This window comes from Barbatula barbatula (genome assembly GCF_947034865.1).
Source record: "Barbatula barbatula genome assembly, chromosome: 13".
NCBI lineage: Eukaryota > Metazoa > Chordata > Actinopteri > Cypriniformes > Nemacheilidae > Barbatula > Barbatula barbatula.
In genome coordinates this window covers 11,332,740-11,360,655 of record NC_136776.1, presented here as the reverse complement: position 1 = coordinate 11,360,655, position 27,916 = coordinate 11,332,740, and the positions used below count along the sequence as shown (strand labels likewise).

The following is a 27,916-nucleotide window of genomic DNA, read 5'->3' as shown; positions in this document are numbered from 1 at the left end:
AATTGTGATTTTGGATGCTTGCTGTCATATTATTAATAGGTTCATGAAAACATTTGCTTAAGCAGGAATGAAATTTCTCTCAAAACAAACACGCTTTATTATAAAAGAAACTCTATACATAATAAAATTTTTCCAAGGAAGTGAGAATTTAAGTGAATTAATGTTAACAAAAAGGGTTCTACTTTCATATCGTTATTGTCAACTTCATTTAAATCCAGATTAATATTTTACCCAGAATGTTATACAAAAAACTATTTCTCAGGAAAATGGCACTGTAGATAAGAAGAAGAGAAACATAAAAAGCCAACATTTCCTCCACAACTAAAGTTGCACAGCATTAAAGAGAGAAAAATAATCTGTGTTTCACATTGAAATATATCATACAGTCCAGAATATCTTCAGGTTGCAGACATTTTAATTCAAAATGCAGCCAAGAGAACTACTTACAGACTGTTAAAGTAATAGGAAATTAAACGTTTTATGTACAATAAGGGCCATATGGTACATTCCACACAATAACTAGAAAAAGGAAAACAATCAAGTGAAACCCACAAAACATGTCAACGTCATACTCTACCCAAACATTATAAACAAAAAAGTTATTAAGTAACACACACATTGCCATTTCATGACAGATAAGCACAACCCTCCCATCACTACTGAAAGTCAGATTAAGAATATTTTTCTATTCTTATTACTTGATTGTATTAAATATTCATTATTATTAGTCTTAGTGGTGATAAAAATTACTATATGTTAAAAAAGATTATGAATGCAGTCAAACAAATACTTCTAGTGTATAGAAACTTAAACATCATTTTATTAATATTGATGGGGAAAATGTTACTTAAAGAAAGCAAAAATAGGAAGTGGTGTCAATGTGCTTAAATGTCATGAAAATAATGCCACAAAGCAAAAAAGTCCAAATATTCCTAAAACTAGTAATTTTTCATGCAGAATTCAATTTCTTTCCTTTTAATAATGACCCGAACAATATTCAACAATCAAATTGATTGAGTCTTTCCCTGGATTTAAAATGTAATAATACTGAACAACACAATCCAACACTTTTTTTCTGGCCACTTTGTAAATCCCATACAAATTAAAACAGAATGCTTTCTTTTCTGGGCTTGTCAACCCACTTAACAGTTCTTACAGTGCTCTTCTAAATGAAGAGAGAACACCATTCTTGAAAAATTCTGTATTGCAGTGGTCCGTTTCAAGCCGTATAACAGTACGAGGTTAAAAGGCTTATGGGTCTGTCAAGTCAAAAAATGGCTGTCCGAATGAAGAAAAAAGTTCCCAGACGCCCACAATCTCAAAAAGTTCCTATGTTGTTGGTTTGTACCTCTTTACAAGCATCTGTGAGGAAAGACCAAATCAAATGTTCCTACAAGCAGACATCAGTTAGATATACAGCCCTTTGGACGTCTCCTTAGAAATCCAAATGAAAGTTTGAAAATGAAACGGTGATTTACATAATTAGGGTTTGAAAGAAAAACGCTAACAAATTCTTACAAAAATATATGGGTGCACATATATAAAGTCAAGCGGAACAATAGAACAGTTCCGCTTGAAAACCCTAAATCCTCAAACTATAACGTGGATGTTTCTGAATGTAATGTGCCATCTCTGTATTAGTTACACATCCATACCGTCATAATTCAGTAAACCTACAGCATATCAAACTGTAGCTTAACTATGCTGTCCTAACCACAACATAGGCATGCATTTCTTGACCCGTGGCTGCGCAGTACCGTTGTTGACTGTAGGTACGTTGTCGTGCATTGCAAATGCAAGTCAGTGTTTTTCTGTTACAGCATTATAAAAGTGGCTAAAGTATATATTTTCAAAGCATAAAATGTAATTCCTTCTGTCTTTGAATATACAGTATAGTTTGGCACAGCATAACAACATGGAATGACAAGTGGCCTTTTTTCAATTTTCAATGTGGATGCCTACTGAACATTTAAGTATAGCAGCACATTCAAATGATCCGATCAAGTTTAGGTATTTTTACTAGTAATCGAGTAATAAAGACCATACAGATGCAATAAGGGCAAATTTATATTTTAAACATCAACGTTAAGAATTATGATCTACATTGTATTCAAACCATACGCAATATTGACAGTTCAAGAGGAAGAGATTCTTCATTTACCCACTCATATGTTGCTCCAAACCCATATATCTTTCCTCTATGAAGCACAAAAGGAAAGACTTTGAAGAATGTTCATACAATGAGTATAAATGGTTGATGCCATTCGAGCGATTCAATGAAAATAATTACTTTGATGATCCACTTAAGAAAAATGTGTTTGGAACAACATGAAGTCGAGTAAACCATGACAAAACTGCCATGTTAGGGTGTACTATCCCTTTAAAATACACCAAAGTGAAACAGATAATGTAAATATCAAAGGAAAGGTTTGAATACCACTGAATTTCACATAATCAACTGAATGAAATCAAGTTAGCATTTTCCAAATCTTTGGGCAAAAGGTGAACCTTCAGCACAAGCGGCGATAGTGCAGACGGCTCTGCAATCCTGAAGATGCGTGTCTCTGTGTACATATAAACAAATCTGATCCATTATCAAACCACCCACCAAAATGATTCCGGAGGAGGCGATCGTCCTTCAAATGTCCAATCAGGCCTCATCAATCACGTGTCAGGTTTATAAACCTGACGTAGCGAGAAGGCAGTAATAAATATAATGGCAGTCTGATTGCATGGCATGTGTGATCCCTGAAGGAATCAGTAGAAGCGAGTGGTGACGCCGGCCTCTTGTTCAGTCTCCTTTGGGATTGTCTAAATTGACCACCCGGAGCTCTGCGAGGGTGGTGGCGGCGTTGTTACCGGTCGGTGGCTGGTTGATCAACATCTGAGAGCACAGAAAAACAGTTTTTTTAATGAGAATAAATGATAATGGACCTGTTGCATGACTATATAGTGATGGTTTTATTACCGAATGTAGCGGGACAGCTGAAACTGGGATCTGTACAGTTCCTTGAGGTCCTGTAAGAAACATCTGCTGAATGGCACCTAGATACAAATCAAAACAAAAGACAACATGCTTTATAGAAGTGGAATGATGATGCATTATGTTTACACGCATTTAAATATATGATCGCAACTGACCCGAGTCTTGGGCCGGAGAGTGGGACATGTGCATCGCAGTGGGTTGTTGTTGGAAGGTATTCAACACTAGACTCCCGTCAGGGAGTGCAGGGCTGGATGTAGCATACATGACGGCCGCGTGTGCTCCCGGGTACATCATATGACTTGCCACTGAAGAAGGCACTGAGGAAGTGACGATGGTAGCCGTGTGACTCGCTATGGGAATGAGAAAGCTCAATGACTCCATAATCTTTATAGCATGCTGATCTAGATCACTGATAAGAACAGCATCTTAAGTAAGTACCAGAGGAAGTGGCAGACGTCTGACTGATCTCTAGGCTGCTCTCGTTGCTTTGAGGACTGGGATGAACCTGGATGGCTTGTAATTGTTGAGGCATTGCGCCACCTGGTGTATATATACACACAACATTAAGAAATAATCTGTATCATAACCACACTAAGATAAATTTAAATACATGAAATGAACAGCTTTATAATACTCAAATATCTATATACACTATACTCAAAAAATTCATTGCTGATGATGACTTTATGGACTTCTGTTTTAAAAACAGAAATGCTTGCATTAAAAAAAACTATTTCATTTTTCTTTGTAATGACCATGAGTTTATAATTGGTACGAAAAAAGCAATTAATATTTCCCATTTCAGAAAGTAGAAGCATGCAAACACAAGTTTGCAGCCTCGACTAAGAGCTCATCCTCCCTCTGTAAGACGTAAGCCAAACGTAAACACAGGTAGAGAAAGAACCGCACTGACCTGTAAGCGAGACAGCGGCGGGCAGGCGGAAGAGTGTGGTCTGTGGGGTGGCTTGTGTGTGTGAGGGGACAACGGCAGTGGTGGTGCTAGCCGTGATGTGGCTGTTTTGCGTCTGTGAACACTGTATAGCCAGAGAGTGCGTCTGCAGCTGACTGAGGGGAATGGTGTGTGTGCCGGGCGGAAGAGAAGCGCCTGCGGGACACACAGCGACACCCTCAGTGAGCGAAGTGGGTAAGCATGCGCACCCACCAAACACACTCGCTTATTTAAAGGCCTATACATACCATTTGTACACATCAATGTGTATTGTAGTAAGGTAACCAACTCAATATACTTCGTATACTTGCTAACTTTAAGTGATTTTTTTTCATTTCTACAAAAAAGAAAGTAACTTTAATGGTTCGGTTTAATTTATTGCTAATATGTTTTGTGTAAACAGTTTCGGTGAAAAATACACAAATTTCACTTTTGGTGTGAATAGGCCTTTATACAGACAAATCAGTTTTAAAAGCAGAATTCAGAGTGTGCAGGCATGCAGGCAAGCAAATTAGTCAATGTGTATTAATAACAATGACATCACGCAAGCTGACGTGTCCTGTCACGTGCAAACCCTCAGGAAATAATACTCATTTGTAAAGAATTAAGAGAATAAACACAAGGCCTCACCAGGCATGAGTGTGAATCCACCAGGCAGCTGCATGACCCCAGCGGGTGAACTGCCCGTTGCTTTCAGCACTGTGCCATTCGCACTGGATAAGTTCTGGGCGTTTATGCCTGTGGTTAAAGGCCAGTAGGTGGCGCTGCTCTGAGTCTGCATGGCGATTGACGATGAGATGGGAGAGGCCAATGACTGTGTGGTCGTGCTGTTGGTGCTGGTGACTCCAGGTATACTGGCTGCTGTATATGTGGGCTTTATCATTTCCTGCGATAACAAAACGGAAATAAAAACAGTTTGTTATTGTAAGACAAAAATAAAAAGCTGATGCCACGGATGACAATCTATATATAATGAAGCATTTATTTTTAGTGAAACAATGCTTTTCAGAGGCAACGAGTGACTTAAAAAGAAGATGACAACAACAGTTCATTCCAAGATTGCTAATATTTATTTATGTTAGACTGAATCAGCACACTTCAGAAAATCAACAAGGATCTGCAAAATGTTATTGTTGACTTGTTGGGTTATCTAAACTACTACCTTTACCTTCATCTATTTGGCTAAGGGCTTTCATCTAAAGTGTCTTGTAGTGTATTTAAGACTCTAAGGTGTATGCTCTAGAGCAGGGGTTCTCAAAGTCTACATTTAAGTAATTCCAAATCTGAATTTTTGTCAGCGTCAAAGCTCCAGTACAATTGTTATTACAAATCTTGTGCGTTTTTTGTTTTCCACATGAAATACAAAGTGGATGCGGATCCAAATCTAATTCCCTACCGGTCTGAAACCGGACCAGAGTCGGGACTTTGAGAAGGGCTGCTCTAGACTTAACGAATATGATGCCTGAGACAGTGTACCGCCCTGACAGTGTAACATCATGCACAAGGCCATTAGCACAATAAGATCATCTATGAGACGTTTAGGATCCAAATTGACTGCATTATAATTAAGCAAAACATTAAAATGTTTTATTTTTGGTCCACTGCATTAGTTTTTTGGTAAAAGGAAGTACACTTGAAAATAAAAATTAGGTCATAATTTACTCACACTCATGTGTTTTAAAACCTCTGAATTAACTTTAATTCTGTGAAACAAAAGTATTTTTTGAGAAATGTCTTAGTGGTTTTGTGTTCATACAAAGTCAATTGGATCAAGGGGTCTCATTCACTATTAATTGCGTATAATTTTTGTTTTTATGCGCACATTTGAACCTCCCACGAAAACTTTCCGCGTAGGCACATGAATTTGTTCTTAACCTCTTTCAACTGTTCCTATCTTTTCTCTTATATTTAGAATAAATTTCTGTACGAAAGTTTTGGTGAATCATGATTTGTTTCGTGAAAGCGTTCGTACGCAGGTTTCACGCACAAAGTTGTGCGTACGCATGCTTAGTGAATAAAACCCAATGTTTTTTAATTATTAACATTCTTCTAAATAGCTAATTTTGTGTTTTGCAGAAGAAAGAAATTCATAGAGGTTTGAAATGACACAAGGGTGAATAAATGATGAACTTATCATTATTGGGTGAACTATCACTTTAAAATGCAGATGACAGATGGCAGTCTGCCTGTTTGATATAACATTTCAGTTTAATTTATTTCATGTTAACATATGACATTTTTATATGGAGCATGACTGACTGACTGACTGACTGACTGACTGCAGCGGAAAGCGTTGCAACAACTGCGTATGATGATAAAAGCAATTGTGTCACATTGATCCCAAGAACGGCAGCTGCCTTCACAGGAAAACAGGTGTCCTCACAGCGAGAACACACGGCTATTTCAGGCAGTTCTGAATGAAACTTATGAAACAGCGAACACGGACTGGCCAGTCTGACCAACATGGAGGATCTAAGATTCTACTTTACAAAAATGTACAAGGGTAGAAATAAAAAAACTGTAATTGGCCAATAACCCCAAGAGCTTATTTGAGAGGCCTCAAGTGAGTCAGTTAGTGCTTTACACAGGCTGTCCCGCACCCAGCATCTGTTATAAAGAGTGTTAAAACTAAAACCAACAGGGTCTGTACTCTTTCAGACACAAAGACAGGCTATGTATTTCCCTCAGAGCACGCTTTAAGCGGGTGCATTTAAGCATTCTCTCATGCATTTGTTTGCATAGATTGATATGTGAACCTCAGAGCTCATATTATGTTTTTGTAGTGTGCATGTTCATTTGTTACACCGCAAAAACTGATACAAACCATAACCTTGCCCTTGACTTACTAATAGGCTGTTTAGCAACAAGCCAATGGATTAGGCTAAACTTTCACCAACAATCACCACAAAATGAGTCAAAAGCTATGAATTGCTCAACCTTAAGTCATTAACAAGTCTAGGACATCTGTTCATCTTCGCAACGTACATAATGATCTCCCATAGACAACAACGCAACAGACTTTCAAAGTGCAGAAAGTAAGTTTGTTGCTGTCTATGGGCGGGAGTCAGAACACTCCCAAACCTCATCAAAAACTTCATCAATCTTTATTTGCGTTGCGAAGATGAACGGATGTCCTAGGCTTGTCGAACGACGTGGGGTTGAGTTATTCATGGCAGAATTTAGATTTTCTGTAGACTTTTCCTAATGGTGTTAATAACAGACCTAACATATTTTGTTGCCTTATTTTGCGTATGTCCAGGACCACTGTCATATGGGCCAACAACCATAATATAAAACTAAAGCTTTATGACTTTTACATATTGCAGCTTTAAACAGATCATTTGTCTCATCAGAAGGAAACTCCTAGATTTTATGAACCTACAGAGTTTATATACATCTTGGATAGCATAACTACTCAATAAACTTTCTCTCAAATGAGGTCAAGTGTCACTTCCTGCCAAAAGATCCCAAGGTGCACATAACTAAACTCACCCGGCCTTTAGGGTAACTACCAAATATATTATAAACCAGGGCTGGGCCTGGGGAGCTAAAAATATTTTTAAACAACCATGCTATAAAATGATCCTACAAGCACAACACCCAACAAAACCCAGCAAAAAGTAATAAACCAATTGGGTCTTTATCTTGGACAGGAAGTACTAGATCTCCTTTCTGTGCACGGACAAATTAATATGTGGCGTAAGCGCTGTCTGAGATCTGATTTGGGAAAATGGGTCCTATTTCCATGATTACTTTCAAATGTGGCCCAGCTGATGAGTTTGTAATCAGCTCATCTAGTTTAGGATCAGCTTCTCTAAAAGCAATTTTCTGAAATGGCGAATCTGGTTTCTAATTTTGAATACTACTCACCCTAAAACCAGTAGGGAAGGGGGTAATGTTGTTCAAATCTGAAAACAGCTGCAGCTTATATGGAATGTGATCAGCCATGAGCCAAGAAAGTGCACTGGGAAAACAATACTATATAAGGACATGCAGACAGCATCTAATTTTTATCAATGAGAGTTGGATGTTGTGAATATTTTTCTCGCTGCCATGCTAAGACATTCTCCGGGTGACACAACTGGCAATAACAAGGATGAGAATGACTGAGAATGAAAGTGTCCTAAAGGCGTTTCATGTAAACGTCAAGTGCATCTGATTTCTTTTAAAGATCAAAAACGCAAATCCATCTTTAGTCTTTTACATTATTCCAATACACTACTGTAATTAAGTAAATCAAAAACATTGAACAAATACTGGAATGACTGACATTTGTAATTTAAAGTTAGACTCCAAAGACTAAAGAACATTTTATATCAGGGCTCAACATTAAGGCTTGTCTATGCTAATAATAATAAGAAGAATAGGTGCATTAGACAGAGCTGCGTGTTTGTGTGAACTGCTTTTGTCGTGGTTTTACTTGTTTGTGTTTGACAATAATAAATGGCGCACCGCATTGAGTCCATATAACTAGATGTGGACGCGGAATCCTGTTATTTAAATATGTCATCTGGCTGTTCTGTGTGTCTGAGTGAATGAGGTGCACAAATTAACATACTACACGAGTGATGGTTGAGGATTTGTCTGCGTTGTTTGAGTATATAAACACACAAACCTCATCTCCAGAGTTGTACTGAGAGTTTATTTTACCAGCATTTTACCATTTGAGTGAAGCTGTAATCAAGCACACTAAAAACTAATGCGTCCAATTAACTCGAACACTCAGACAAATAAATACTGTAGTATTTGTCAATATACTGTCAAGCCCTGGAATATGATTCCATTTAGAAAAAATAAATATTCCCTATTTGTGATAAATTCTCAACCCTGTTAAAGCCATTTTTAATCTCATTCACACGCAAGTATTAGCGAGTCAAATACGGCCGACTCTCGACCAGGCATCAAACAACCTACTGGTCAGCAATGTCCCCCCTAATTTTTCATGTGTCTGACCAAACACACAAACTCCCTGAGAATTCCTTGGACCAATGTCAGCAACATCAGACGTGCACACTGTGGCCACAGCAGTATCACACCTGTCCAAAAGATCATAACAAGTTACATGGTTTATTAAAATAATCCAATTACAGCAGTAATTTACGATTTCTTTTAATATAAGGGATTTGGCCCACTTAACCATGAAAAAACATGAGCTGTGTATGTACATCAGAAAAAAACCCAAAAGTGAACAGCTTTATAGTAATAGATGCACGGCAAAAATTCTGCAGTAAAGAAGGTCCACTTTAGACAGCTTCTATGCCTGAATTTTAGTCTGCAGCTGTTCTGGTAGAATTGAGTGTTAAATGTACACCTTTCAGATATCAAATTTTGTTCACATTAAAACATTCACATTATGCACAATGAGGCCTGGTGAGTGGATGTGCCACTAACCGTTCGTTAGCTAGCTTAATTTTGTCCCCTCTCTGTAAACTAAGCGTTTACCTGCTATACAGCGGCACGTATGCATAAAGCGCTTTTCATGACATTGATTGCCTGCTTCAGTAAATAAGTGTGAGACGCATCATCTCATTGGCAGTACAGTGTTAGTCATTGTTTTACTGTAGTTACCACTTGTTGTCACCTGTCACTCACTGACTTAAATGCAAAATGGTACAGAATAATTTTTTATGCATTTATTTACGGATCAGGTAGGATTTTATTTTATCTGCTGCATAGATATGCTGTGCGCGGAGATCGCGTGAGCAGTGCGCGATTGCGCAAGCGCGCAGCTTAGAGGGAACATTGCTGGTCAGGTCAACTATGTTGATTTTAAAAATCCATAGTTTTGCACATAACGAAGTATGGCTTCTTACCTTTGGATCTGCAAGACCATCTGCCTCTGAAACCTGGTAGGTGAGGTCAGTCTCCTCAAATCCCGTGGCGCTCATCCTCTGGTCTGTGGAAGGGTCCGTACGGGGCGGTGAATCGGGGGAGTTCAGGCAGGTTTGGATTAGGGCCTTACCCGTCTCACTGGTGATCATGGGCTGAAGCTTTCGCGTGGCAAACGTGTAGACATGGCCCGTCTCACTAGCAACCAAGAGCAAAACTTGCGTTCCCGTTAGGGTGGACAGTTCGTATGCCTAGAAATGTCAGAAAAAGGACAACAAGGAAAGGAAGATTAAATTTTTTTTACACCACAACAGTGCACAACAAATAGCGATGATTTTAAGCATACAACAAAGAAAATAATCTGTGTATTGTACGAATGATTTAAAGTACACAATCTAACAGAATTCCACTGTGCTTGTGTAATGCAGCTAGCATCTTTTGATTTGTGATTCTTGTGGCTGTTGTCATGGCTTGATCTTTTTTCCCCTCTAAGGTAATGAGAAATAAAAAGAAATAAGGGGGGAGAAGTGATACAAATGTGGATGAGCAGTTGAGTGTGTTTATAAAAGATAGATAAGGGCAAGAAAGGAAGACAATAATTAACTAATTGCAGTATTGGTGTTCGACAGATGATGTCAGATGTTTACAGCCATTGCATGACTGGTGTTGGAGTTCTTATACTCATGCTCATTGCCAAAATGACAAGGAATATAACAAGGCGTCTGCTAAATGACTAAATGTAAATGGTAAGCAAGTTTCTCTTCTTAACCATATTCTAAGAGAGGAAACAAATAAAAGCAAACAGCAATGCCTGACAAGTGCCCTGCTGCACATTCTTGTTGAGTTATGAATTGGAACCAAATGACTAAGCATAACAGGAAAAGTTGATACATTTGTGTATTTATGTAAAGTATGTTCAATGCCTGAAAGACTTAGATGTGTTTTCAAAGGTTAATAACTTATCTACCATCCTCCTACTAGTTTTTTCAAACCTGCTTTAAAATTACATGTTGAGCGCAAACGGTGAGTTTTGAAATATGATACACAACCGTAGTCTATATTGCTTGTCATTTTGGCAATGAGCATGAGTATAAGAACTCCAACACTAGTCATGCAATGGCTGTAAACATCTGACATCATCTGTCGAACACCAATACTGCAACTCCCTAGTCACAAACACCAGAGAACTGTCACATGTTCCTGAAGGTCAGCATTGGCCTGCTATAGGTATGCCTTCAATGACTGACTTCTTCAACTGGCCTAGTTCTCATGCATAAGTATCATGTACAAGTATCAACAATATGTCTAGCATTGTGGTAACCTGATCAGGGATCAGATTTAAAGTAAGACTATTTCTGCTGAGACAGGAATGAATGACAACTGAATGACCAATGATAAATGGGTCAGAACAGATGTTCTACCCAGAGTTACGTCTAGTCTACATTAACACGTTTACTTTAAGGCGATTAAAGCAAACAGGGATCTGCTGTTTTAAGCTTATCAGAAAGTTTTGTGAGTGTACATGTGTGTCGCACAGGTGTGTGTGTGTTTTAGCACAGATTCACATTTCGCATCTGAGGCCGTACAGAAAACGGGAGCCGCACTGCTTTCTCATGCGGTGCAGCATACTGAAAAGTTAAAATATTTTCATCTCGATACCGGAGCATCGCACCGAATGCGCTCCGCGACCACATCGCTCCCTATTTGTAAAAGACAGGAAATGTTTGTCGCCCCTAATAAGGACACTTAATTTGTTACGATGCAGTATTTGCATTTGCCATATCAGTATTCTGTACTGAATATCACTATATCAGTGTTACAAACTATAAACACAGCTTTCCTGTAGCTCAGTGGTTAGAGCATGGCACTAGCAATGGCAAGGTTGTGGGTTCGTTCCCAGGGGATTGCACATACTTACATTGCATTGTCCTACACATTTGATTCGAAGTCGCTTTGGATAAAAGCGTCTGCCAAATGTAAATGTAACTAGTTTTTGCAGTGTCATTGCTCTGTTAGTGTTGTGTACAACTAGTATTTGCATAGTACCATGCCATAGCTCTAGTAGTATTTATGTTATGTACAACTAGTATTTTATTGTGACTAGTACTATTAATTCAATGTACTTCGAGTATTTGCATAGCCCCACGGCACTAGTACATACTTGAATTAGTTTTATGTACTACTAGTACTGCATTTACATCAAGCCATAGTACTTGTAGTAGATGTAGTTCTATGTACTACTAGTATATGCATTGTGCCATAACACCAGTACATACTAGTATTACTGTACTCGCATAGTGCTGTAGCACTGGTAGTTTTTGTGTAAGGTACATCTAGAATTTACATCGTGCCATAAAACTAGTAGTTGTTGTGGTTTTATTTATTATTAGTACTTTCATCGTGCCATAGCACTAGTAGAATTAGTGTTACATATTGCGATTTGCATAGTGGCATAGAACTAGTTTTAGTTTTATGTGCTGCTAGCATTTGCATAGTTGCTTAGCACTAGTTGTGTGGTACCAGTCCCCAATACAGCTGAACAGCACTAGTATTGGTGTAGTCGAACTTGTTTTTTTAGACAAACAGTGGTAGGCATCCGGGGAAACTACCTTCTTCATAATGCCAGTCTTCCTCTTGCTGAAGGTCGTGTATCTCCTCAGCTTGTTGTCAATAAACTCCATCTTAATCTTCACCCGTCCTCGAGTCTTCTTGCCCGGTTTTGCTCCTGCCACCCCGCTGGAAACCCCCCCATATCCAGCTGCTACTCCAGCATTAGATCCAGAGGAAACCCCGACCTCCATCTCACTCCTCTCCCGCTTAACTCCCCTCCTGTCCGACAATGAAATCTCTTCATCATCCCCAGAGTCCGAGTCTCCATCAGATCCGCTCAGCACGGTGTGATGGTCCGACGGCCTGTCGTCATATCTGCCCCCATCGGGCAGGTTCAAGGCGGCGTTTACCGCCCCTAAAGCCCCAGATGTGCTACCTACCTGTAGAGAAGTCATGCCTGCGCCGTTACCTGAGCGTCCGACCCCTCTGGCAGCCCCGTTTCCCCCTAACATCCCTCACACACTGACCTGCAACCAGCACCACGGGGGAAGATGCAGATGTAGAGTAATTCTAGCTGATCTGAGGTCAGAGTCGCGCAAATCAACTCACCTGATAGTGAAGCTACCTCAGATACTAGCTAGGCTAAGAAACATTAGCTCAACTCAACTGACAACTCGGACTAATCCCACGTCTTCCGCTCGCTATCCGGAGTTTCTCACAGGACGGAGATATTCATGGGTGGAAGTCGCGACTGAATTAGCGTTACGTACAAAACGATGTCCGAAACTAGCTCTTTGCGACCATCGTACAAAGTTTACAACGGATAGTTTCCGCCTACAGTCTATCAATCAAACCTAAACTGAACTTGCGCCGCTCGAGCCGCATTTGGAAACGACGAATCGCGACCGTTCGAGTACATCCGCTTACAGAACTAGTTACCCTCGATAACGTCAACATCTGATGACACGGTTCCGATTGAACGCGCAATGGACTGTATTGTCTTTTTGTGTGATATTAGTTATTTTATTAAACCGTATAATTAAATATTAAACTTTTTCGTAGAAAAGTTAAATCGCAAGGACCTTTGCCTAAGGATCTACTTTCCTCCATATAAAGCGAGGCGATGTTTCCTTATATGGCGATGGCTGTCCATGTATGGTGAGTCACTGTGCTGCGCTGCGATTGGTTACCCATACCTCTGAGACTTTACGATTGGCTACAGTCTCGTCTTGACTTACGTCATACGCAGCGCACAGCAAACTGGTAAAGGAACTTGAACTTTAATACATAAACGTGAACTCTGCCTCCATTGAACATATGTCATTACAAACTACACGTTTGCTGTGACGTGCATTAAAATAAAGTGAAATAGTGGTCAAATCTAAGTTTAGCTCAAATTTGTCATTTTAGCGTGTAAAGGTAATGCTATTGATAACCAGCAGGTGGCGCTGTTATACTAAATATATCTTTTTGAAGTCGATTTAATCTTTCTGTGAAGTTAAATTTTCATAAAATTTTCGACGAAAAAATACACAAATAGATTGAATCAGGAAGTTTTCAGTTGCTTCCGACAAAGTGTGAGGATTAAGGTAAACTGAACAAGACAAATGTTTGTGTTTTATCAATCTTTTATTGTTTTATTCATATTTACTGTACAGCTACAAAATGTTCTTTAAAACACATGCTTATGAAGTACACTCAATATATCACAACAATGTTTGTTGACAAAAGGTTTTAGGGTCGAAACCTCCAAAAGGGTCGATTTATTAAAGGGATAGTTCAATCCAGAAATGAAAATTATTTCATCACGTATGACTTTCTTTCTGCAGAACACAAAATAAGATATTTTGAAGAATGTTGGTAACCAAACAACATTGACCCCAATTGACTTCCTTGGATGCACACAAAACCCCTGAGACATTTCTTAAAATATGTATATTTTTGTGTTTCACAGATGAAAAAGTAATATAGGACAACAGGTTCTGTACGACATGATGGTAAATTAATAATGATTTAATTTTTATTTTCTAGTGAACCCTTAAACTATTAGCTAGAACCTTTGTATTTCTCCCTTAACATTAAATAGCTATTGCTTTACGTTAAGCGGATCAAACAAACCTAACAAAAAATTACCTCCTACCGAAGCAATAACATAGCAATATTGTTATGAGAATCAGTTCTGTAATAATTTCACAAATAACCATTGTATGTGAAAAACTGTTTCTACAAAATGCCTTGGTTTGTGCAAGTATACTTCAGAATTCAGATTTGGTGGGGGTTCATAGTCCACTTACTCTCATATGAAAAAAGGAAAAACATAATTGCAGGGTGGTCTTAGATTTAAATGTCCCGGAAAACATGCATTTCATGTATGTTTGTAACAGTATGACTCACATGTTTTTCCGTAATGACTTGGCCTTCTGTGTATAAATATTCTTGCGGGAACTGCTCAACTATTGTCATGACAACATCGCATAGCTGCATATTCCCATCGCAGCTGCGGGAGGTAATAATTGCACATGAATCTTGGTGGTCCTCGAAAACTGTTCCAGGAATATACCAAACTGACCCATGCGTGTTATGTAAAGCACACGAAAGATGAGATTTTAATCACGAGCATTTTCGGGAATGTTCCCTCACTGATAAAACATTTGTTTTATGATCTAGAAATATGTAAAAAGATTATGCAAAGAGATAAACACAACACTTCCATGTCTAGTCTGCAGGTTTACAAAACTCTACGAATGTGCATAATAAAATTAATAAATAAAAGTCACTGTTATTGGATATCTTTTATTTCCAAAAAAACAACAACTTTACAGCAGAATAAATGGCACTAAGGCTACATATGATTTAAAAAGTGCAATTTGTAAATAAACTGAAAATACAGATTATTTCTGATTGACAGGTGCAAATCCAATAGACATTCAGGTCTTGTAAGAAAAAAAACCCTCTCTTTTATTATACTGACTTGAGATCAGATCAGTTTGGCCTATGTGAACAAATATTATCTCAATAAGAGAAATAAGAGGGAGGATTTACCATGTGAGAATCAAATTCAGTTAAGTAATGAAGTGAATCATAAGAAAATAGATGTAATATATAACATATATATGTTTGAATGCATTGCATTGCATGACACAGTCGGAACTCGATGCAACTGAGATCGCTTGCCAAAATAATTTGATACAACGTTGGTAAACTAATTCAGCCTCACCCAGGGCCACATCTCTGGGGGCACTGGGTGTGATGCAACGGGTTTAAGAAACAGTTTTTGACTTGGATCATCAATAAGAAACATTGCTCAAGATCAAACGGTGCTCTGGCAAGCGCACAGACATGTTAGGCAACAGTTCCATTGCTTATGCGACCCGAAACCCTTGCCAGCAATTTCCTAAAAACATCACTTCTGTTTCCAAAACATTATTGCCTTATTCTCCTAGGATGGGAGGTCATTTCGGCAGTATTTGCTAGGCGGAGGTCGCATTCAAATATTTCCATTAGCTAAGGATGCCATTCGATTACGACACAAACTGTTCCACCTAAGACCTTTGCTTTATCCACATGTTCCACCTATAAAACAGTTTTCTTCTTGCTAAGAAGTAAAGAGAGTCTTAGAAATGAATCCTTATGATAACCTTTCTCATCTACATTCTGATGCATGGATGAGAATTTCAAAGCTATGGATAAAAATATCAGTCAATAATGCTCAAATCCTGCTGGAAACCCAATGAATATGCAAATATCTACACAATATGGATCAGTGGTTCTCAACGGGGTTTGCTTCAGGACTCAAGCCAACACTTTCTGTAGTTTATTGAAGAAAAGTAAGCCAAAAAAATATGAAAACCAAACATTATAGTGTTTTGAAGGGATAGTTCACCCAAAAATAATCATCAATAATCATCATCGTTTTATAAACACCTTATGTCATTCGAAACCTGTATGACTCCTTCATTGTAACTCAAAAGAAGATATTTTGAGAAACGTCTCAGTGGTTTGTGTGTTTGTACAATGGAAGTCAATGGGTGTTGTTTGCCTATGAGCATTCTTTAAAATATATCCTTTCATGTTCAACAAAATTAGTAAAGCTTTGCAATGAGATTTTATTTAGTTTTTTCTTACTTTACATAATTTGCATTTAGCAATGTTTTTCCTCTGCAATGTTCCGAATATTGCCTTGCTAAACATCTCTCATGACCCATGAGTTGAGAACCACTGATCTAGACCACAATCAGGTGACCATGCTGAACACTGTGAATATAGAAAGCTGTAGTACAAAGAATAAATCCAAGGTGCTGTTTTGGTTCATGTAGAGGAGGATTTAGAAAGTGTATGGGCCCACTATAATGGTAAGTCTCAGCAGCGAGCTGGAACGGTAGCTCAAGACGTTACTCTGGGTGACCATCTCCAAATCCACGACGTGTTCTCTGGGTCCCGTCAAAGGCTTGGTCATGACCAGCATGGCGCTCACGTTACTGGAACGCTGAAGAAGACAGTCAACTTAAACTTAAATACCTTGTCTCAAATTTTAATAGCAATCCAGAGACAGTCTTACAATCTTACCCTCAAGTAGAATTCTCCTCCCTCATTGCCGGATTTGATGGTGAAAGTGTTTACCATGTTGGGATAGACGCTAGTTGCTTGAATCTGGAAGATATCCGCAGGCACCGAGCGATCGGAAAAGATGCTCATGTATTTGTAGACAATAACAGGCGGAAGCCCCCGACAAACAGTCGGTGATTGGCACCTACAGCGACTGTTGGTAAAAAATGTAATTGTTAATTTTATATTTTCAGGGTTTAAATGTTTGGCAAGGAACTGAAATTATTTGGAAATTTCCAAGTTCCAAATATTCCAAACAGAAACAAGAAATCAATACGGCTTGAAAAGCTGCCCTGGAATTCAAAGGCGAAAGCTAGGAAAATATACTTTCAAATTCAGATGTTTGGATTATTGCAACACAATGGCGTGATTTTATCGGCAGGATTAAGACGACTCACCCTTCGCCAGTCTTCACGTACGGCTCACGGCAGGGGTTTCTGGGATAGCAACGGAATCCTCCGTAGTAATTCCAACACATGTCCTCATCTCTGCAGTTGTGGCCCGTTTCACATTCATTCATATCTGAGACAGGTTTAAAACGTTAATGAACATTTCCGAAGGGAGTTCAGGAGTCCTTAACAAGAGGCGGGAATGTACCTTGGCATAGTCGCGTCCCGTGAAGTTGGTATCCCTCAGGGCACGCGCAATGGTATCCTCCATGCTGATTTACACATTGAAACTGGCACATGTAGTCGGAGAATTCACACTCATCAATGTCTGGAAAATACAAAGTATGAAACTCACAAAATGACAACTATCACACTGTTGCTAATTGGGGGTTTCTTTTTAATGGAGAAGGGGAAAATGGCATCTGTATTTTATAATTTATAAAAGTATGCATTTTTGTTAATGATTTTACTTGAACGTTTAAAGTTGCAGTCATTTTTTTATGCTTATGTTTTGCTGGCCAGTGTCGCTATTGTCTTGGATTAGAAAATGTGACGAAAAATGCTTAATGCACTCTTGACATTTTCAGTGTAACAAATTTACATAGGACAGATATAAAGCATTATTTGACCAAACACTAAATTAAACTAAATGAAAACTAAATTATTTCTGATAATGATACTGTACAAACAGTATAAACACCATTATAATTATTGCAAACGTTTTATGTATAGAAATAAATAAAAATCAGTTATTGAGCCAAAAAAAAATCCACTTCAACCCAAAAGGGTATGTTCATAAAGTAGCCTACAATGTATGTTTCAAACAGAGAAAAAGTTATGGATTGCAGCTTTAATATACTATGTTACAGTCAATAGTCATTTTGGTAGGGCATTACTAATGTTTGGAGACGGATTACACCTGGACTCAAAAATAGACTTTAATTTTGTACAGACAATGCTAGCAAGCAATTATAATGCATGCTAACATGAGCAATGCTAAAGTGTCATGGTTGTACTTTCAAACAGTGTGATAGTTGTATATTTTAAACATTTATTTGCAGCGCCTGCTCAACTTTTATTGAGAGTATATTAATGTAAACACATTTTCTGTTAGTTTATACACACTGATGGATGAGCTGAAGTTATTAGCTGTGGTAATAAACAGCATGCCAGAGATGCAATCCATAGATATAATGTACAAGAAAATGAGCCTAAATATTATTTAAACTAAAACCATTGCATTTCATTTGCTGTATATTTTGTATACAAGTTAGAACATGTCACAATTCATATATCTTAAGTGTGTAACTGCGTGTTGAGGTTTTGTTACTGAAATTGGACATTAACCTTGACAGGAGACAGAGTCTGAATCCAGTTCGTACCCAACTTCACACTGGCAGATGTAAGAGCCAATCAGATTGTAGCACTGATGCTGGCAGGGGTTTGACGTGGCACATTCATTCACGTCTGTAATAAAAACAATAACAAAGCTCAGATTCTAAGGTGTAACGCAACTAAACACCAATGGATGGATAAGAAAATAAAAATGTCACTAAATAACAAACAACGTGACTGTTTCCCTGTTAATGAAATGTACCACTCACACCAACCATCTCCAAATATAAAAATACCTGAAAAAACAGCACTTATTTAAACCAGCAGGTAGCAAATCCAAGATACACATCCTTTCAACGTTCCTAATCATTCTTTGGTTCATCTGGCATGATATCCAGCGTACTTCTTGAGCGTAGAAAGTGTCTTTTCATGCTGTGGGGGCCATTGTGGGTGGTCTGAGCTTATCTGCCAGGTTTGGTCAAGTAACTATATACAAAGGCCTAAGAATAGCCCAGTTCTCTGATTCATATACAGACCATTGGACGCGCGACACGATCAAGTGAAAAAGCCCACCATACAAATAAAAAGATACTCTTCCTTGGCTCCTAAGTGACCTATTTGAAGCATTAATGTGAGAATAATGTCGAAGTGGAGATCCGAAAACCCCAAGAGGGCCTCCTGCCTAGAGTTTCCAAAGCTTTGCTGACCAGTGTTTGGCCGGACACGACTCACGTGGGCCCATTCGGGGGGTTCAGCACTGTTGATAGCCAAACCAGCTGATGCGCAGTGGAAACATTGAGGCGAAGGACCTCGCAGGCGAAGAAACTTGCCCACCGTTCTGAAAGAAGAGACACTGTTCAGAACACACCTGGAGGCTGTGATCACCCACATGAAGGCGGTTTGATTCCAACAATCCGGTGTCAGATTCCATAGGAGGATCGCTGCCGAGGCACATTCGAAAGAGACTGGCCTGAAGTATGTAAACACCAACCTCTCTTTGCGGGAAGAGGTGCGAGCTAATTGTTGACTTATTTTAATGGCTAAGAGATTGCATGTCCTGACCCATACTTCCTCAGCCAAAACCACATAACCATAATGCACGTTAACAGAAAGCGTAGCTGCAGACCAGCCTTCACCCAGAGGCCCCCCAAAAACTGTTTACTTGCTGCCTGATGCATATTATACATATGACAAGGAGGGGCTAAATTGCTAGTCTTTTTATATGATACTGCTGAAAGTCTCCCAGTCAACAAAGTTGTGTTTTACAAGGTTACTAAAGTACTTGGTAGCTACTAGATTTGCAAAAGTTATGTTATTGTATGTTACTGGCATTCACTGATCTTTTTGATAGTTTAATTTTTTATTTAATTAACACTGCATATAGGAATTTATTGTGTGTCTGATATTTGACTTCCATAACCTTTTAGGTTTTACTTATAGTCAATGTTTTCTTGTACAGCTGCTTTGTAACAATGAACATAGTAAAAAGCGCTATATAAATAAAGCTGACTTGATTTGATCTTTATATGATTGGATTGCGCATAGAAAGCTAAAGAGCAGTAGGCGAAGAAAACTGAAGTGTTTGAGCGGCCATGTTGGTAATCCAGTCAAAATCTTGACATATGGCTTGAATCATGGCCCTAGGTTTGTAATGCTACCTAATGACTTGCTGTTGGATTGAACCATAGCTGATTATTGAATCTGAAAATGCTGATTATTCTTGCATGATGAAATGTTAGTCGGCATGTCTTTGCAATGTATTTCAGTTTCATTTTTGATTAATGCGGCCTAAATTGTTTTCTCTTACCGCAGGGATTCTGCATGCTGTAACATGACTCAGACATCTACTGTATTTAGTTGCCAGAAGAGGAGTGCTATTAACACGTAGACAAAATGTTTTATCCATCAAAAAGACAGACCCAGAGGGAGCAGATTTCTGGCACTGCATTCCCCGAACTGACACAACAACATCTCAGAATTCATCATATAATGACTTTGTAACATTCAACTTGAATAGTTTGGGGGGATTGTGTATTTGGGAAACCTGCTTGGAAACAATCATTATAGGAATCCAAATCATTGATGCGGTATAACCATAACAAGTGAAAAATTGGGGTGGCCAGGGTACCCTCAATATTCTTGGTGGGCCAATTTTCAGGTTTCCTGTATTAGTAAAATCCTTGAAATTGTCATCAAAACAGTTCATTTATTACCTGTGTGCACACTTTTACTGGATTCACGGCTCTAGAAATGGCAAGTTTATGGGTTTGATTCCTGTGGATTTCATGTACTCATAAAATTAACAGCCTGAATGCACTGTGAGTTGCTTTGAATAGAAGCGTTGGCCAGTTGCCTAAATATAATTGCAAAAATAAAAGCAAGCAAGTGGAAATTACATGTCTATGGGGTATAAATCACAAATTTCACACACGTTTACAACAAATATGACATACAGTGTGATAACTTTAACTCAGTGGTTCTCAGACTTTTTCGAAGCAAGGCCCTTTTGTGTAGAGTGCATCGCTTTGTGGCCCCCCCAAATAAAGACTTATAATTTTATTAAACCTGGTGGCATAAAATCTATTTAAAATGTCTATATTTCATTAAATGATATGAAAACTGTGGATCCCTGAATCCATCTTGGCCCCCCAGTTAGAGAACCACTGCTTTAACTCACCTCTGCAGTAGTTCTGAGAGTCCGGCATGAAACCCACACCACACTGGATTGTATGAGAGGAGCTTTGAATGACTCTTGAGGGTTCGGCCCTGGAGATGGCAGGTACAGCGGGCGGAACTGCTTTGACACCTGTGTCCAGTGGTGGGGCGGTAGTGGGCTCACCCTCACCATTACTGACTGTTATCCAAGCGTTTTGGGGCAGGCAGAGGTATCCGCCAAAATGATTGACGCATTTCATGCCCCCTTTACAGGCTTCATGAACAGTCTTGCACTCATCTATATCTGTGCAAATAGTTTCGAAATGCAGGTTGGGTTGGATCAAGAAATCACAAAACAATCCATCACACCAGTAGTAATCATGCAATAACTACAATTTATGACAAAAAACAGTTTCATTCTAGAAAAATGTGCTTTATTAAGAAGGCTGTGAGTAGATCTCGACACAAGATAAACTACCATTTATGGGCCAATAAGGCACAGTTATCAACAAATAGCAAGAATCTCAAAATAGTGAAATTTCAGCCAATTCATCAGCCTAGTAAACACAGAGAATAAATTACCTTTGCAGCTTTGCTTCTCAACATCAAATTCATAACCTTCGGTGCACTGTAGAAAGGAAAAAAAATCTGATATTAAATTAACAGACAATAAACGTTTCATTATTAGGCTACATTACAACATCATTATTAGAACTTTATTCTTTACAAAAAAGCTGATGGTTGGAAGATGCACCATTAACCTACAGAGAAACCGAGTATGTCAGTTCTGAAATACTTGCCGTGTATGTGATGGGCTCCTTTGCTTCCTGAGACACAGCAAAGTGGACGACAACACTCAAACAAAAGCAGATCCCCAGCATTTTGAGCTACAAAACAGAGTATAAACATGGTTACTCTAAACATATGATATGCTTGAGATAGCATCTGAAACCTGCTGTTTCAAGCTACTTTAAACCTGCTCGATCAGACTGAGAGACCAGCTAGACTAGCTGCCTGTCCAGACTGAGAGACCAGCTTAAACCTGCTCGATCAGACTGAGAGACCAGCTGGACCAGCTGCCTGTCCAGACTGAGAGACCAGCTTAAACCTGCTCGATCAGACTGAGAGACCAGCTGGACCAGCTGCCTGTCCAGACTGAGAGACCAGCTTAAACCTGCTCGATCAGACTGAGAGACCAGCTGGACCAGCTGCCTGTCCAGACTGAGAGACCAGCTTAAACCTGCTCGACCAGACTGAGCGACATGCTAGATCAGCTTAGACCTGCTTGAACCTACACAACCCGATTAAAGACCAGGTAACCTCCACAACCAAACTGAGAGATCAGCTAAACCAACTGGACCATTTAAATCTGCCTGACCAGACTAAAAGAGACAAGCTTAAACCTGTCTGATCAGACTGAGAGACCAGCTGGACCAGTTTAAACCTGCATGACCAGACCAAGAGGCCAGCTAGATCCGCTTAAACCTGCAAGACCAAACTAAAACACAAGCTAGATCAAAGTAAACCTGCTCAACCAAATCGGGAGACCAGCTTAAACCTACACAGCCAGACTGAGAGACCAGCTGAACCATCTTTTAAACCTGTACGACCAAACCGAGAGCAGCTGGACCATCTTTAAACTGCCAGACTAAATTGAGAGATCAGTTTAAACCTACACAACCATCTGGTCTCTTATTCTGGTCAGGCAGGTTTAAGCCAGGTTTACCAACTTAAACCTACTCAATAAAATTGAGAGACCAGCTTAAACCTTTACCACCAGACTGAAAGACAAGTCAGACCATCTTAAACCTAGCAGACTGATAACCTATCCAGACAGATAAAGCAGTCTAAATGGACCAGTCAGTTAAGATACTGATACCGTCTGTCATGCTCTGTTATTATATGTCTGCAACAATCCAGCATTTTCAAAGTAACCTGCAGATCACCACAGAAACACCTTAACAACCACTCAGAACACCAAAGGAACCACATAGTCACCATCTAGAGGTAAATTTGCATTCGTCCTTCCATCTGATGCTCCAAAACTAACATGCAAAACTGTCAAGCAGACATCAATTTCTCTTCATCAGTGGCATTAGCAAATTTCCATCTAATCCTCAATTCAAATTATTTAAATCGCAAGGATCCCGTTGTTTAGTTGGAATAAAAGTCTGCTGTTGGCACTGGCTCAGATCTTCCCCAATTTGGCAGAGTTCTCCACATTGCCGCACAGATCCAAACAGTATCCGAACTGTGCCCATTCACCCAGCTCATTGAAGTAATTATGCCACATTTTCACATTGTCCTTGTGCAAATGACCACAACATCTAAACAGTGGGACACTTGAAAAAGAAACTTTTGTTTTGTATTAATTGTAGTATTGATTTTAAAGTTTGCAAAAGGATTGGTTCTTATTCTAAACCTCACAAAAATAAAACACGTATAACAGTTAATCTACAGTACAGGATCATTACAGCTATTTCAAAAGTAGTGGAACCAAAGGCATGTAGCAACTAGTACATAGACACCATATTTATCTGACAAAGCCCTCTAGCAACTTACAGCTAAAATGGTTGTTTTTTGTTAAGCTAAACCTCTCTAAACCTTGTAATAATGCAAGCTTCTGCAAAGACATAAGGTCTATTATGTCAATTCTCATTCAAAGCTGCATGTAGCCTACAGTACTATAAAAACTTTATTCTTTGCTGTGTTTATAAAACAAAGTGCAGTTGCTTTGAATGGGTCTAAACTAAAAGGAAAACTTGAAAGATATTTTGTTATGCACATTGAAAAACTGTTAGACTACTTTAGTTATCAATTATGATTATATATAGATCATGCAGAATAAAGAGTTTAAATACTATAAATAAACACTATACCTATACAAATATGATATAACCCATTTGTAAATCTTGCCAGGAGTGATACGTGTGTATAATGTGAGTAAATGTGCTTACCGTGTGAGATATATTCCACTCTAAATTCAGGAAACACTGGAGTGGCTCACACACGAGGTGCCTGCGATCATATTGTTAGGGGGCAGGTTTTCTCACAAGCCTTTTCAATTAGTTTTTTTGCTTACTGTTACGTTCTTGTTAGAATATAATCACAGTGAATGTGGCTCCATCTACTGCTAAAGACTTAGAGCTACAATAGATGGATGTAATATAGAATTTTACTCGATGAGTTGAAACACTGAATACGCAAGAGAAAAAATATTTGATATATTCAGTAATTCATTCAGTCAATTTAAATATAGATTTTTGTTATATTACATTTTCATAAATGTTTATAGCTATTATAAAGAAACAGTTATAGCAATTATTTAACTCAATCAAATGATCAGATGACACATTTTGTAATTCCATTCAAAATGACAAACGGAAAAAGAAAAGAAAACTTGTTTTCCGTTTTTCTGTAAGCACAAAAAATTAAAAACGAGGGTTTTTCTTCTTTATTTCTGCTTGAAACGGCAAATCCAATAAACAAATAAACCAAAACGAAATAATTAACCATTTTTGGTTAATTTCCCACAGTACAAATTCTAAAAAGAGGTTAAAATTTAGAATGATGTCATGAAATTTCTAGATTTCACAGGCACGTGCAATGGTGTCTGTTTTAAATGCTTGTATCTTCTAAATTTACTTTTGTTAGCACTTTGAAGCATATCAGTTTATTGATGTCCTTAAGCCTAACTTATTTTTAATAAAAAGGAAAAAAAACTTGAATTTTCCCTTCGTTTCTACCATCATATGAGACAGAGACATAACATTGAGCTCTCTTATACGTGTATAGCTACATTTATGTGGTCCTGGTGTAATCCTGATCGTTCCTCTATGATCCAAACTAAACAAAACAGAAAAAAATACAGTAGATCACATTCTGTTCATTGGATGCAACACCTGCATGGCTCAAAAAGCTTAGTAAGACCTTATTACCTAATCACGAGCAATGAATGAGTTTTCATACTTGAGTTCGTCTGGTGTGCACTTCGAATCGTTCAGTTTATGGGACAACAGCTGAACTCATACTTCTGATTCCTCATGTTGATCTGAATCAGCAGGAAGTGGATGTACATTTCAGTCAGAGTTTTGGGGATTTCTGCACTGTGATCTTGTTTCAGGATGTTTTGAAGCAACGTGGATGAGATCCAACAGAAGACTGGTATGTGACAATGAGGAAGTCTCAGCCGTGTCTAAAACTTTCTCACCGTCTGCAAACTTCAGTTAAATTCTGCTTTCATCCATACCATCAAAGATGAACACAACTTTACACTCGTCATAAATCTTTGAGTCCAGATCTTGAAGTTCAGGGTGAAGATCGAGCAGAAGTTTGTGAAGACTGAACCGGTCATCTTTAATCAAGTTCAGCTCTCGAAACGGAAGCACAAACATGAAATCGACATCATGATTTGCTGTTCCCTCGGCCCAATCCAGAATGAACTTCTGCACCGAGACTGTTTTTCCAATTCCAGCGATTCCTTTTGTAAGAGCACACTTGATTTATCCCTCCTCACTTTTATCTTTTCCTCACAATCTGAGTGTCCTGTGTTCTGTTTTTCTTCTCCATGTGTAAAACCTCATGTTCTTCATTCACTCCATCACTCTCACACTCTATGATGTACAGCTGTGTGTAAATCCTGTTCAGGAGGGTTTGTTTCTCTCAAACAAACTTTCATACTTGTTCTTCATGCTGGTTTTGTGTTTGTGTCCACAGGTGATAGAGACTGGATCTCTCAAAACTTGCTCACACAGTTCACATTTACACTGAGGCTGAAGCAAAACTGACTTAAATAAAAACATAACAAAGGTAATGGTACATGTTTAACACGTGATTGGACAATGAATTAAATATACTAGGAAACTGTTTTTGTAGCTATTTTGTAATCTTGTTCTATTCCAATTATGTTCTATTTGTGTTGAGATTAAATACGCATCTCCTTTCATTATAACACAATCGTAAAACCTTACTGCAGCACAGAACGACTGTTTGTACGATTTAAAGCATCACTTTTAATTTCACGGATTGCAGTAACACTCAAGCTCAACCAAAGGCAAACAAACACCAAGAAAACCAAGAGATATTCTAAATAAACAGCATAAATGGATCACGATAGTAAAAGTGTGTGTGTGCATTAAAGAGATCACCTGGGTTCAGAGGTCACACCTCCATCACTGAAACCGATTGGCTGCATCATGGAGTTGTTACTCTTCATAGACACACAACTGGGTTCAGAGGTCACTCCTCCATCACTGAAACCGATTGGCTGCATCATGGAGTTGTTACTCTTCATAGACACACAACTGGGTTCAGAGGTCACTCCTCCATCACTGAAACCGGTTGGCTGCATCATGGAGTTGTTACTCTTCATAGACACAAAACTGGGTTCAGAGGTCACTCCTCCATCACTGAAACCGGTTGGCTGCATCATGGAGTTGTTACTCTTCATAGACACACAACTGGGTTCAGAGGTCACTCCTCCATCACTGAAACCGATTGGCTGCATCATGGAGTTGTTACTCTTCATAGACACACAACTGGGTTCAGAGGTCACTCCTCCATCACTGAAACCGATTGGCTGCATCATGGAGTTGTTACTCTTCATAGACACACAACTGGGTTCAGGGGATGTTGCCATCTTTTTCTCAGTCCTGCGGATAATTTAATAAACAATAAATGTATATTTACAGTGGTAAAGGCCTCGATTGGGACATTCATTTCAACCCAGCAGTGGTCCAAAAATGGACAAACCCAGCAGTTGGATTATAAATAATCCCATCCTGGGTTGTTTTAACCCTTTGTTGGGTCAGATAAAACATTTATAAAAATGGGTCCATATAACATAACATCGACGCAAGGCTTGGTTGAAAATACCGCAACTTGTTTATAGTGAAGATATTTTCAAAAGTCAGATGTTTGATCCAAGCATCCAAACGTTCATTCAGACGAGGAAATTACTTTGGTTTATGTTTCAACAGTTCATTGTGATCCTTGTTTGTTATTTTCTGCTTTTTGAGAATAAACGTAGCTTAGGAAATGCTGATTTAATAGTAACGTTACCCATACGGATGAATATTGTATATATATATATAACGACGTTACGCATTATGCAATGGTAGTAAATGTTTCCTATACAAATGTAATGTCTCCTTTAAGAACGTAATAGTTGTAGCCTACTTGACCCCGAAACAAGCATTAAACTCTGTCTTTGATTCACGCACATCTCTGACACAATGTCGTGACATTAATGCAACATCATTAAAATGATTAAAGTTGTGAGAATGGCATTAATGGATTTACCTTTTACCTTCAGAACGTTCAAAGTGTGAAAGTGCGCCTTTTGTAAAGCACCAATGAAAACTGGTCTCGGTTTATCCAGAACACCTGTTGCTGAGAGGAGAATCAAACGAAACGTTTATACGACTCTTCATTTGAGGCGCTGCGCTTTGCTGATACGTGTATGACATCAAAGTACCGCGAAAAAAGACTGCTCCGTGTGCTTTAGGATCCTCTCGCGGTATTTTGATGTTACACTCTGATCGGTCTGCGCAGCTCCACAAAAGGTCGAACTCACATCTGTCGTCATGACATCAAACGACTGTGATTGGTTGCTCGTGC

The 27,916-nt window shown here is 38.7% G+C and overlaps 2 protein-coding genes across 6 annotated transcripts; both read right to left on the bottom strand.

Annotated features, from left to right (window-relative positions):
• Positions 1-74: 74 nt before the first annotated feature.
• Positions 75-13,467, bottom strand: srfa (serum response factor a). 5 transcript variants are annotated; one of them, XM_079472037.1, is made up of 9 exons: positions 12,842-13,422; positions 12,374-12,754; positions 9,749-10,015; positions 4,566-4,821; positions 3,900-4,091; positions 3,425-3,526; positions 3,142-3,336; positions 2,969-3,045; positions 75-2,884 (listed from the first exon to the last, which is right to left on the bottom strand). In XM_079472037.1, the coding sequence occupies exons 2-9, from the start codon at positions 12,563-12,565 to the stop codon at positions 2,792-2,794; spliced, it is 1,374 nt and encodes a 457-aa protein (XP_079328163.1). In that variant the 5' UTR covers positions 12,566-12,754; positions 12,842-13,422; the 3' UTR covers positions 75-2,791. The 5 variants fall into 5 exon arrangements, with proteins under 5 accessions (XP_079328163.1, XP_079328160.1, XP_079328159.1 ...); XM_079472034.1 differs by having other exon boundaries at positions 12,374-12,841; positions 12,924-13,221; XM_079472033.1 differs by having other exon boundaries at positions 12,374-13,422.
• Positions 13,468-14,894: 1,427 nt separating this feature from the next.
• LOC306903105 (EGF-containing fibulin-like extracellular matrix protein 1) lies at positions 14,895-24,315 on the bottom strand. The gene is made up of 9 exons (XM_079472054.1): positions 24,256-24,315; positions 22,099-22,185; positions 21,881-21,926; positions 21,321-21,602; positions 18,656-18,775; positions 17,517-17,636; positions 17,318-17,441; positions 16,881-17,073; positions 14,895-16,800 (listed from the first exon to the last, which is right to left on the bottom strand). The coding sequence occupies exons 2-9, from the start codon at positions 22,177-22,179 to the stop codon at positions 16,639-16,641; spliced, it is 1,128 nt and encodes a 375-aa protein (XP_079328180.1). The 5' UTR covers positions 22,180-22,185; positions 24,256-24,315; the 3' UTR covers positions 14,895-16,638.
• Positions 24,316-27,916: the final 3,601 nt, after the last annotated feature.